This window comes from Dermacentor silvarum, chromosome 2 (assembly GCF_013339745.2).
Source record: "Dermacentor silvarum isolate Dsil-2018 chromosome 2, BIME_Dsil_1.4, whole genome shotgun sequence".
NCBI lineage: Eukaryota > Metazoa > Arthropoda > Arachnida > Ixodida > Ixodidae > Dermacentor > Dermacentor silvarum.
Window position 1 is genome coordinate 14,204,919 of NC_051155.1, and position 12,878 is coordinate 14,217,796.

General features: G+C 47.8%; 1 protein-coding gene across 1 annotated transcript in view; it reads right to left on the bottom strand.

Moving 5' to 3' along the window:
- The window catches only part of LOC119439908 (alcohol dehydrogenase class-3), a 233,542-nt gene extending 233,086 nt beyond the window's left edge, over positions 1-456 (bottom strand). Inside the window, exon 1 of the mRNA XM_037704875.2 lies at positions 442-456. Within this exon, the coding sequence (XP_037560803.2) occupies positions 442-456 (15 nt within the window). The remainder of the gene's footprint in view (positions 1-441) is intronic.
- Between the last annotated feature and the right edge of the window lie 12,422 nt (positions 457-12,878).

Here is a 12,878-nt window from a genome sequence, read left to right on the forward strand (position 1 = left end):
TGCTATTTATTTAACAGCATACTATACTTATCTCGATTGGCCTATAGGGCTCTGTTGCAAGGGGTTAGTTAATAAGAGAGAGCAAAGGGCTGGACCCCTTTCGCATACGCTCAAAGAGATGCGTATTTGCCTATCGTACTGAGATGACTCCATTTCTGAGCTCTTTGCCACAGCACGACTACGACGGTCGTCAACCGAGAAACCGCGCAAACCGAGTGATGCGATTGTATGCAGCGCACTCTCCTCTCTGTGTTGTCGCCAGGGACCTCGCGACGACTGCGTCATCACGGAGGCACGGTTCTGCTATCGTGGGCTCAACATGAAAGAGCGATTATGTCGCTGCGTCAAATAGTTGTAGCGATGCAATACTATAGGTTCAGCTGTGTGTAATAACAACTTCATTATTAATTTTTTTAGCCCAAGTGGAATAAAAGTACCTACTGTGAACGTGTACATGAACAACCAGCATCAAAAAAGGAGAAAAAGAAGCGGCATTAGTTATGTAGTGGCTCCACAAGTGGCCGCTCGCGATTGCCGCCAAGGAAGATGACGATCGGCGAGCTACAGCTCTGGCTTTCCGCCACAGGAACATTTGTTTGCCCTCCGCAATTTTCTGTGCGAGTCAAGAAGAATTTCATGCTATAATTTTGTTTCTCTTTTCTTTGGTTATTTGCAATCTCATTTTCTCTAATGTGTTGATACTAAAATTTCATATTTTCTTAGGTAACTTTTCATTTCAGAAGTTCCAGTTACCAGTTTTGATTAATGGTATATTCTTCGAAATTCCTATCATTTAGTCAACCCTTCCACCACCCGATTCATGGCAGGTTCCCCAGAGTGGGTTGCGCCAGTTCACTGAGGAGCTGACCAATGTTCCCGCTGACCGGATCAGGATGGTGATGGTCCGCGGGCCAGCCGCCGCTGTTAACCGCTGCCTCCGTAAAAGGGGCTACAACGAAGAGTTACCGGCCGTCTGCTGTTGCAATCGTGTTGCATACATGCATACATGCGCGCAAGAAAAGGAGATGCACTGTAAACAAAGTTTATTCTCGAATCCCATTACGGAAGCAAGTTAGGAATGCTACGAGACAACAACGCAAATTTTACATGCTATTTATAGAATCGGTTTTGAAACCACACAGCTTGCACTATCTAGTTAATTCCAGATATAGCGCAAATAAGCTCACATACACACGAAAAAGACACGTCCGCGTCTGTCGTGTCATCTTCGTGTGCATGTGAGCTTATTTGCGCTATATCTGGAATTACCTATGTTAAACCAACTAGCTCAGCGGACGGCCCTTTTGAACTATCTAGAAGCATTCAATGGTTTTAATGCTAGTGTAGCTGAAAAAGCCTAACAAATCAATGGTTCAGACATCATGCGTGACCCTGTAAGCTGTTTATTTCGTTGAAAAGTGATTCTAACTTACTAGCATTCCCCTGCCAGGGAAAGTTTCACTACCGTGCGAACTTTCATATTCGATACACAGCGCGGAAGCACACGAGTAACGTATGTACACACAAGCATGTACATAAATAATCTAAATGGGGCATACGTAGAAAGCTCTGATCCTCCATAGGGAAGTGTTCAATAGCTTCTTTCACAGCCGCCGGCTACAGATTAGCGAAATAAATAAAGCTGTTTCTACTAAACTTGGCGAATAAACCATGGTAAATATTGTTTTCTTATAGTCTAACTATGTCTTGCTCGCTCTTGAATTCTATTGATTATGTTTTTCTGTCTGAAATTTTGTGGTTGAATTGGCTGTCACTTCCAAAAGCGTTCGGTTTGTTCCTTGTACATACTGTAACACTATATTACGGTATATTAACGCATTTCTTACCGGATATCTTTTGTCTTTGTATTCTCATGTGTATTTTAACTATTGTATAAGTTATCTTTGATTTTAGTCTCCCCCCTTATACAATGCCTCTAGGGGCCTGTCAGGTATCTTTATATAAATAAATAAATAAATAAATAAATAAATAAATAAATAAATAAATAAATACACACCAGAAAATGAGCTAATGGAAGCAAGCAGTAGCCTACATAAACATGTCCGTCTTATGCGCTGCTGCTACCTATATTAGAGCACTGCACGGGCCCGGCCCGGGCCGGCTTTATGAAGCACGAGCCCAGCCTCGTCCATGATACCAAGCCCGGCCGCTCGTTACTAAGCTTCTTCTTCTTTCTGGGGTTTTACGTGCCAAAACCAGTTCTGATTATGAGGCACGCCGCAGTGGAGGGCTCCGGATGAATTTTGACCACCTGGGGTTCTTTAACGTGCACTACAACGCAAGCACACGGGCGTTTTTGCATTTCGCCTCCATCGAAATGCGGCCGCCGCGGCCGGGATTCGATCCCGCGATCTCGTGCTCAGCAGCTTAACCAGGGCCCGCGTTTGCATGATCAGGTCCTGTCTGTAAGTTAATTGTCACCCAGCTAGCACAGCTAAAATAGTTCACCAGCAACAGATAGGCAAAAAAAAAAGAAACACGTCAGCCTTTAGCAATGGCTGAACCTCGGAGAGTGCGCGCGCAACCACGAACTTCGGCGTTCTCGCCTCAAGGGGCCAGTGTCACCACGTGCCAACTTATTTCGCGTCATTGCTCCCCTCTCAAAAGCGACCAACCCGGTCGCTTCAAGGGCAGCGGGCGAGCATTATGGGCACGAGTGCCAACATGAAAAGAAAAAAAAGACAGGAATGCACAATGGGCTGAAGCGGTTTGTGAGGGTTGCTTACCCCTCGCGTGCGTAGTACGGCTTCACCCGTACTACGTGGACGACTACAGCACGGGGACGGCGTCGGTTCGAACCAGGACCAGAGCCCATGGTGTCGGATAGGTGTCCACACCCACACGCGGTCGCCTGGTGAGTACAGAACGTTAAGTCGGGTCCTGTTATTACGGCAGGCGTCGGTATTCTGCTGGGTGTGGATGCGATCATTAGCAAGTTGGCTTGTGTTCCGCATCAATGTGCATGGATAGCATGTCGGCCAAGGTTCTTTTCAGGCGCTCTGTTAAGCCACTAGTCTGGGGATGGTAGGCCGTGGTCCTATAGTGGTCGGTGTGCGTCAGCGTGACGACTTCTTGGAAGAACTCTGCTGTAAACGCTGCACCGCCGTCAGTAATGTACACAGCGGGTGCACCGTGACGAAGCACGATGTTGTGGACGAAGAAGCTGGCGACTTCCGCAGCAGTTCCCCGCGGCACAGATTTTGTATCCGCATAGCGAGTTAAATAATCAGTTGCCACGATTATCCACTTGTTTTGCAAGGAAGACGTGAGAAAGGGACCAAGAAGGTTCATTCGCACTTGCTGGAACGGCGTCGGAGGCGGATCCAAAGGCTGAAGGAGGCCGGCTGGCTTGACGGGTGGGACTTTACGCCTCTGACAGTCACGGCACGTTCGCACATAGCGCTGAACCGACGAAAATAGGTGTGGCCAGTAGTATTTCTGCCGTATGCGCGCTAATGTCCTCGCGAAGCCTAAGTGGCCGGCACAGGGATCGTCGTGGCACGCCTGGAAAACTTCCTCGCGCAGCGCCGTCGGAACGACGAGAAGGAACGTTTCTTGGCTGTTCTCGAAATTTTTCTTGTACAGCACATCGTTCCGCAGGCAGTACGATGTCAATCCTCGTGAAAGTGGGCGTGGGACAACAACGTCAGCTCCCTCGAGATATCGGATGACTGGAAGCAGTTCAGAGACTTCACATTCATAGTCAGCCACGCGCACCACGTCGACAACACCAAGAAACGGAAAATCTAGCTCCAAGTCGGAGGTTGTCGAGGGAATAGGAGAACGTGACAAGCAGTCAGCGTCGCTATGCTTATGGCCCGATTTGTAGACAACAGTTATGTCATATTCCTGGAGGAGGAGGCTCCAACGAGTGAGGCTACCTGACGGGTCTCGTAGATTGGCAAGCCAGTGGAGCGAATGGTGGTCACTGATCTCTCGAAATGGCCAGCCGTATAAGGAAGATCGGAACTTGCTGATGGCCCACATGACTGCTAAACATTCTTTTTCGGTGGTTGAATAATTAGCTTCTGCTTTTGTAAGACTATGGCTCGCGTACGCAATTACACGTTTAGCGCCGTCTTGCCACTGAACCAGAATGGCCCCGAGTCCTACGTTGCTTGCATCTGTGTGAATTTCAGTTGCCGCGGTGTCATAAAAATGGGCGAGCACTGGAGCGGATTGAAGGCGTTTGCGCAATTCAGTGAAGGCCTGCTCTTGGACTTCCGTCCACGCAAAGGGCACATGTTGTCGCGTCAGTCTTGTGAGAGGTTCAGCAATCCTTGAGAAGCCTTCAACAAAACGACGGTAGTAAGCGCAGAGGCCCAGGAACCGCTGAACAGCCTTCTTGTCTTTAGGGTGAGGAAACTCGGCAACGGCAGCGAGCTTTTCTGGGTCTGGTCGCACTCCTTGGGAGCTGACCACGTGGCCTAAAAACTTGAGTTCCTGGAAGCCAAAGTAAAATGTTTCAGGCTTGATGGTGAGGTTTGCCTTGCGTATTGCAGTAAGGACACTTCGTAGCCGGGTGAGATGTTCATCGAACGTGCTGGAAAACACAACAACGTCGTCTAGTTACACTAGACACGTCTGCCACTTTAGTGCGACGAGTACAGTGTCCATCATTCGTTGAAACGTAGCAAGAGCGGAACAGAGACCGAAAGGCAGGACTTTAAATTCGTATAGCCCATCGGCAGTCACGAAGGCGGTTTTTTCACGGTCACGCTCGTCCACTTCGATTTGCCAGTACCCTGACTTTATGTCTAACGAAGTAAAGAACTCAGCATGACACAGACGGTCCAAAGCGTCATCGATCCGTGGCAGGGGGTAAACGTCGCGTTTGGTGACTCGGTTAAGTCGTCTGTAGTCAACGCAGAAGCGGAGTGTGTTGTCTTTCTTTTTTAATAGTACGACAGGCGACGCCCATGAACTTGTCGACGGCTGGATGACGTCATCATTTAGCATTTCTTGAACTTGACGCGTGATCGCCTCCCGCTCCATAGGTGACACGCGGTACGGATGCTGACGAACAGGCCGCGCTGACTCCTCTGTAACTATCCGGTGTTGCGTAATGGAGGTGCACTGGACTTTAGATTCTGTGGAAAAACAGCCACAGAATTCTGTCACTAGGCCCAGCAGCTGATCCTTCTGTAGATCTGCTAATTCAGCATTAATGTGGACGCGGGTACTCAGGCTGGCGTGAGTTCTTGCATCCGGTGAAGTCACTTGTAAGGTGCCGACGTCGGAGAAGTCAGCAGTGTCATTCATAAAGGCTACAGTTGTACCTTGAGGGACGTGCTGATACTCATGGCTGAAGTTTGTCAACAAAACTTGCGAGCACTTATTCTGTATTCGAACAAGGACCCGGGCGATGCAGATGTGTCTTTCGAGCAAGAGCGGGATATTCGCCTCGGCAATACCCTCATAGTCGTCGAATGCGTCGCAGGTTACGAGGGTCAGTACGCTGCTCCTTGGCGGCACCGTGATGTTCTCGTCAAAAATCCTCAAGGCTTCGACATACGTGTCGTCAGTGGTGCTCCCTGCTAAGGCCTGCGCAATCGAAAACGTTACCAGCGACTTTTGTAGGTTAATCACGGCTCCATCACCCTGCAGAAAGTGCATTCCCAGAATTAGGTCCCTCGAACAGCTTGGGAGGATAACGAAATCTCCGAGGCACGTAAACCCACCAATGCTCACTCGCCCTGTGTATCTTCCTACCGGGGTTATCAGATGGCCTCCTGCAGTGCGAATCTGCGACCCACTCCACTCGGTAGAAACTTTCTTCAGCTTGCAGGCAAGGTCCATGCTCATAATTCAGGTGTCCGCTCCAGTGTCGATTAACGCTGTTATTTCTTCGTCGTCTACAGTGACGGGAATGTTCGACGTTACTACTTCTCGTACGGTGTTTGACTGCGTCTGTACGCCTGCGTCGTTCTGTTTTCGTCGTTGTCGTCGTAGTGGAGGATCTTGCGCACAGTCGACGTCAGCGGCCTGACCTCCGGAGGTCGCTGAACTCAGTTTTCCCGACCTGCCGGGCTAGGCGAGTGGCGTCCGAGAGCGCCGCGAGAGAAGGCTTGGCTTGGTGATGGTGACCTGTAACGAGCAGGAGACGACGAACGGGGCTTGTGCCATCGTTGATCACCATTGCGACGATTCGCGACGAAACTCTCTATTTCCGGCGGCCGCTCACCAGGTCGTGGAGGAGGTGCTGTCGGCGAGAATCCACGGCGCCCCACATCACGATAAGGACATATTCTGTAGATGTGGCCGGCTTCGCCACAATGATAACAAAGGGCCTTGTAGTCTGCGGTGCGCCAGACGTCGCTCTTCCTAATTCTTGCTTCGGCGATGTGTGGTGGGCTGCGAGGCCTGAAGCTTACATCCATTTGCTGAGTGGGGTGTACCCTGCTATTCGCACTTGAGGGTGGTGGACGGCGTACTGCTTCAGCGTAACTCATTTCAGGACGCGGTCCCTGCTGTGGTGCCTGTACTGTCCAGGAACATGGACAGCCTGTCCGACCTCGGCGCGCACCATTTCCGCAATGGAAAGTTGCCCCACAGAGGCAGCGGTCGTCTGCATCTTCTGCAGTTCCTCCTTGATGACAGCCCTGATGAGTGCTGGCAAGGCGCCGATGTCGTGGCCGAGGGTAACGGCAGAGAGCTCCCTTGAATTCATGGCGTCGCGGTTGCATTGCCTGGCCCGCTGTTGAAGGGCCTTTTCCATGGTAGTGGCTTCGTCATGGAACTCTGCAAGTATCATCGGCGGATTGCGAATGAGGCAAGCAAAGATACCCTCTTTGACGCTGCGCATTAGGTGGCGCACCTTCTTTGCTTCAGTCATAGAAGGGTCCGCACGTCTGAAGAGCCGATTCATGGCTTCTACGTACACCGTCACTCGCTCATTTGGGCCGTGAATTATCGCCTCCATTGCTAATTCCGTCCTCTCCTTCCTGTCCGCCCTGGTGAAGGCATTGAGGAACTGCCGACGAAATTGTTCCCATGACGTCAGTGTCGCCTCGTGGTTCTCAAGCAATGTTTTGGCGGAATCTTCAAGAGCGAAGTACACGTAGCGTAGCTTACGCTCGTGGGTCCAGTCGTTGAGGTTGGCGACCCGGTCAAAATGGTCAAGCCTGTCGTCGGCGTCCTCTGAAGCACTCCCGTGGAACGGATTCGGCGTCCGGGTCTGATTGACGACCACGTGCGATGCTGCAGCAGCGGCAGAAGGTGGTTGGTTTGTCATTCTAGTTCGTTCGGGTAGCAGACCGTACTGTGGTTGGAGTCCCTGGAGACGTCGGCTGGTACGTACGTGCACAGGGGTAAGCTCGGCCGAACTACTCGCCGGGCTTAGGTCTGGGGTACGCTCCAGAGATCTTAACATCAACCGTACCCAGCACCTCCACCAGAAATGTCGCCCAGCTAGTACAGCTAGAATAGTTCCCCAGCAATAGATAGGAAAAAAACACGTCAGCCTTTAGCAATGGCTGGACCTCGGAGAGCATGCGCGCAACCACGAATTTCATCGTTCTCGCATCAAGGGGCCAGTGTCACCACGTGCCAACTTATTTCGCATCAATATATATATATATATATATGTATATAATAACATAGCCCCTCCACCTCCACCTAAATGTAACGGGGAAAAATATATGTATTTACAATATATGCAGTTCGAAGGTTGTAGCTCTGCGTACCACCATCTACCGAGTTCCGAGACACTTCAGCCTCTTTTTCAACCAACGTGATTTTGTTCATAGCGGTACAAACTCGTACGTGAGAATATCATAAGAAGCCTGGCTTCTTATGATATGATTAATAAAAATCGGGCCCCTCGGTTCCCTTTCTTCTCGTTCATATTTACAGGGTGTCCCGGCTATCACGCAGCACGATTAAAAAAAAAGAACGGAGTTACGCAAAGCAAACTTAGTGCGTATTGTTTCCAGTACAGCGGACTAGAAGCCAGTAATTCTTTCCTTACTGAGATTTAAATAGGTAATTGTACTTAATTATCTAACCCGAGAAGTACTGTCCTAATTATCAAAGTGTCAATGAGAAAGTTGTAGAGCAACATGAAAAGCTCCCGAGACAGCTTTCTGTTGCTGAATACGTGCTACATAAAATTGTTTTTCCGAGCGTGAAAGAAGCCCACGAATACACAGAAAGTGCCTCGAGCGGCCAGTCGCGCGGCAATTCTGCGTGTATTCGCGGGCTGCTTTCACACTCGGAAAAACAGATTTATGTAGCACGTATTGAGCAACAGAAAGCTCTACTGGGAGTTTTTCATGTTGCTCTACAACTTTCTAATTGACACTTTTAAAATTAGGACAGTACTTATCAAGTTATGATAATTAATTACAATTACCTAATTAAATCTCAGTAACAACAAAATTACTGGCGGCTACGTCACTGTACTGGAAACAATACGCACTAGGTTTGCTTTGCGTAACGCCGTTCCTCTTTTTTTAAATCATGCTGCATGATAGCTGGGACACCCTGTACATATATTACATACTGATTGTACCTTATGTGCCAGCCTCACGTTGTCGAGGTCTAATCAGCTGCAGTGTATAATAAAATACCTGAATCTTTTTTTTAGCATGGGAACATCACTGACCTGGCCCATTGTCTGTACTGGTGCCTTGATCGTAAGATTTGGTCCTATGAAGTCAACTACCATGCGAATATATATATATATATATATATATATATATATATATATATATACACTTTGCGGAGAAATGCATTGGCGTTCCAGTTAGTTTCTTAAGAAAACGTCGTTTTATGCATTCAAGGACAAAATTAACTGGAACTCCAATGCATTTCTTCGCAAAGTTCGGCAATGCATATTTCTAAACTGGTGGCATCCTGAGAATTCGTTCCAAGTGGATCCGCCTTGCGAACTCCATGGCTACACTGTGTATATTGTAATATGGGTCATCAGGTATTTAGTTAAAACGAAATTAGTAAAGTTTTGTTAATTAGTCGATTATGCATTTCAATTTCTTGTGCAAGTACTGTAGACCAGCACATTAACCATAATTATGCTTTCTGCCACAGGCAACCTTTAAGAAATTTTGAAAGTGTTCGCTGAAACACCCTGTACAGTGCTGAAACACCCTTACAATATATATATTGTCACGCATGGTTTAGGCGAAACGAACGAGAGGACGGCGGCATCAAAGAGAGATACGGCAGAGACGGAAGCGAACACGGCAACCGACCGCATGGACCATGGTGGCACTGTCAGTTCATCGGAAACAACCAGTGTGTCTTCCGCGGGCGGCAGCTCGTCACCGAGGGCCGGAACAACTTCACTGCTGACTGAAAGTTCACCGGTTCCACAGTCGACGAAAGCACCACAATCTTGGAGAAAGACATTACCGACAATAACTTCGTGTGTACACTGCTGCAGAACCAGGTACTCAGTTGGGAACACCTTTCCGACCAACAACACCTTAACTACGCAAACTCCCAGAGGATGAAGTATTTCCCCGCCGACACCAGGAAATCTTGTCGATTCGTGCCAAGAAAACTTGACTTTGCGGCCAATGCGATCGTTGAAGGAACGACTCATAACAGAAATGGTTGCACCAGTGTCCACTAAAGCCGTTGCACATACTCCTTCTATTAACACGTGTATTTTTTTCTTGAGCATCTTAACTGGCGGAGGCATCTGAGGTAACTCATTCTGTGCGACCTCACCACCATCGGTCATGCCGGCGGTGGTGATAGCCGCCGTCGCATTCAGGTGTCCATATGGGCTGTCCTTTCGCAAGAGACTTGTTAGTGGATAAACAATGTTTGCGAATCTGGGCACGAACCATCGACAGTAGGAGCACAATCCCAGGAAACTGCAAAGTTCTTTTACTGACGGAGGTGGCTGAAAGGTAGTGGCTGCTTCTATAATTCGGGGGTCTGGCCTGACACCATATTTGTCATCCAGGTGACCAAGAACTAATGCGTTTATATATATATATATATATATATATATATATATATATGAAAGAGAAGAAAGGGAACCGAGGGGCCCGATTTTTATTAATCATATCATAACAAGCCAACAAACATTAACACCAAGGACAGCAAAGCGGATATTACTTGGAACTTACTAATTGAATTAAAGAAATGATAAGTTAATGGCAATGAAAGTGGATGAAAAAACAACTGTCCGCAGGTGGGGAACGAACCCACGTCTTCGCATTACGCGTGCGATGCTCTCACCATTAAGCTACCGCGGAACCGTTTGCCCATCCACTTTCTGGGGTATTTATGTTTTACAACTAGAACTAACCCTGGGAGTGTTAGCCAGCGCAACCACTCACAAACCTTGGGGCGGATGTAGAACATCCTTTCTGCCGCAGACGTCACGAGCACGTGATCTTTTTTGGGTGTTGGCAACTGGTCAATAAACCCACATATGCTACCTGAAGGCATCAATGTTGCCGGATTCGAGCCCTCGTTATGTAATGAACGAGAAGAAAGGGAACCGAGGGGCCCGATTGCTGGCTACCACTCCCAGGGTTAGTTCTAGTTGTAAAACATAAATACCCCAGAAAGTGGATGGGAAAACGGTTCCGTGGTAGCTCAATGGTGAGAGCATCGCACGCGTAATGCGAAGACGTGGGTTCGTTCCCCACCTGCAGACAGTTGTTTTTTCATCCACTTTCATTGCCATTAACTTATCATTTCTTTAATTCAATTAGTAAGTAGTAAGTAATATCCCGTTTGCTGTCCTTGGTGTTAATGTTTATTGGCTTGTTATGATATGATTAATAAAAATCGGGCCCCTCGGTTCCCTTTCTTCTCGTTCATTACATAACGAGGGCTCGAATCCGGCAACATTGATGACTTCAGGTAGCATATGTGGGTTTATTGACCAGTTGCCAACACCCAAAAAAGATCACGTGCTCGTGACGCCTGCGGCAGAAAGGATGTTCTACATCCGCCCCAAGGTTTGTGAGTGGTTGCGCTGGCTAACACTCCCAGGGTTAGTTCTAGTTGTTAAACCTAAATACCACAGAAAGTGGATGGGAAAACGGTTCCGCGGTAGCTCAATGGTGAGAGCATCGCACGCGTAATGCGAAGACGTGGGTTCGTTCCCCACCTGCGGACAGTTGTTTTTTCATCCACTTTCACACTTTCATTGCCATTAACTTATCATTTCTTTAATTCAATTAGTAAGTTCCAAGTAATATCCCCGTCGCTGTCCTTGGTGTTAATGTTTGTTGGCTTGTTATGATATGATTTATATATATATATATATATACAGGGTGTCCCAGCTATCACGCAGCACGATTTAAAAAAAAATCACAGCATATCCACGGGGTGAATGATGATGAGTGGGCGAAGCTCCGGAGGGAATCATCGGATCTCCCGCTTAAGGGGACGCTAGCACAAACGCGTTAGAAACGTGCAGTACTCTCTAGTAAGGGGGAGCGGCCACAGCGTCTTACGCAGCCATTTACACATGCCGGAACGTGCACCGCGTTTGCCGACGCCATCACATGACTGCTGAGAGAGTATACCCCCGTATTCATAAACGCTCCTCGACTTGAACTTGACTTGCCACCGCCTTGGGCAGCGCGTTCGAAACGCGTTGAAGGTAAGGCGGAGAGGCCACAGCGTCTTACACCAGCTTGTTACACGGGCCGTAACGCGCTAGCACAAACACGTTAGAAACGCGCTAGAAACGCGGCCTTTCGTTAATGTTGGGTATTTGTTGCCATCGTGGTGCGTGTGTCCATGTCCGCTTCGTGGCGTAGTGGGCTAACGCCGCGCGCTCGGAAGCGAGGGGTCCCTGGTTCGATTCCGCGCTACGGACACAACTTCGGAATTTTTTTTTCTCATTTTTCTCAGACTGGTTACACACTACTGGTTGCACACTACTACTACGACGACGGGGACGAACGGGTGCCGCTATAAGGAGCTTCGCCCCTAAAAGAGGAACGGCGTTACGCGAAACCAACCTAGTGCGTATTGTCTCCAGTACAGTGGAGTAGCCGCCAGTAATTTTTTCGTTACTGAAATTTAAGTAATTAATTGTACTTATGATCTAACTCGAGAAGTACTGTCCTATAATTATCAAGGTGTCAATGAGAAAGTTGTAGAGCACAATGAAAAACTCCCGCTACAGCTTTCTGTTGCTCAATACGTGCTACATAAATGTGTTTTTCCGAGAGTGAAAGAAGCCCGCGAATACACGCCGAATTGCCGCATGACTGGCCGCTCGAGGCACTTTGCGTGTATTCGCGGGGCTTCTTTTATGCTCGGAAAAACACTTTTATGTGGCACGTATTGCGGTACAAAAAGGTGTATTTGGAGTTTTTCATGTTGCGTTTCATCTTGAGTTTTTCATAATTAGGACAGTACTTCTCGAGTAAGATGATTAATTACAATTAAATAATTAAATCTCAGTAACGAAAAAATACTGGCGGCCACTTCGCTGTACTGGAAACACGCACTAGGTTTGCTTCGCGTAACGCCGTTGCTCATTTTTTGATATCGTGCTCCGTGCTAGCTGAGACACCCTGTATATATATATATGGAAACATTATATAATATAAATAATGTACAATATATAAGCACCGAATCAAGGTTTATCACCCTCTTCGTCGTTCTCCCGCTTACGGCCACAGCCCCACTGCTCCTTATATAACAGTAGAATATATGTATATATATATATATATATATATATATATATATATATATATCATAAGTAGCCAACAATGACATCGAGGACAGCATAGGGGAAATTACTTGTACTTGCTCATTCAAATAAAGACGTGATAAATAAATGGAAATGAAAATGGATGAAAAAACAACTGGCCGCGGGTGGGGAAAGACCCCACGTCTTCGCATTACGCGTG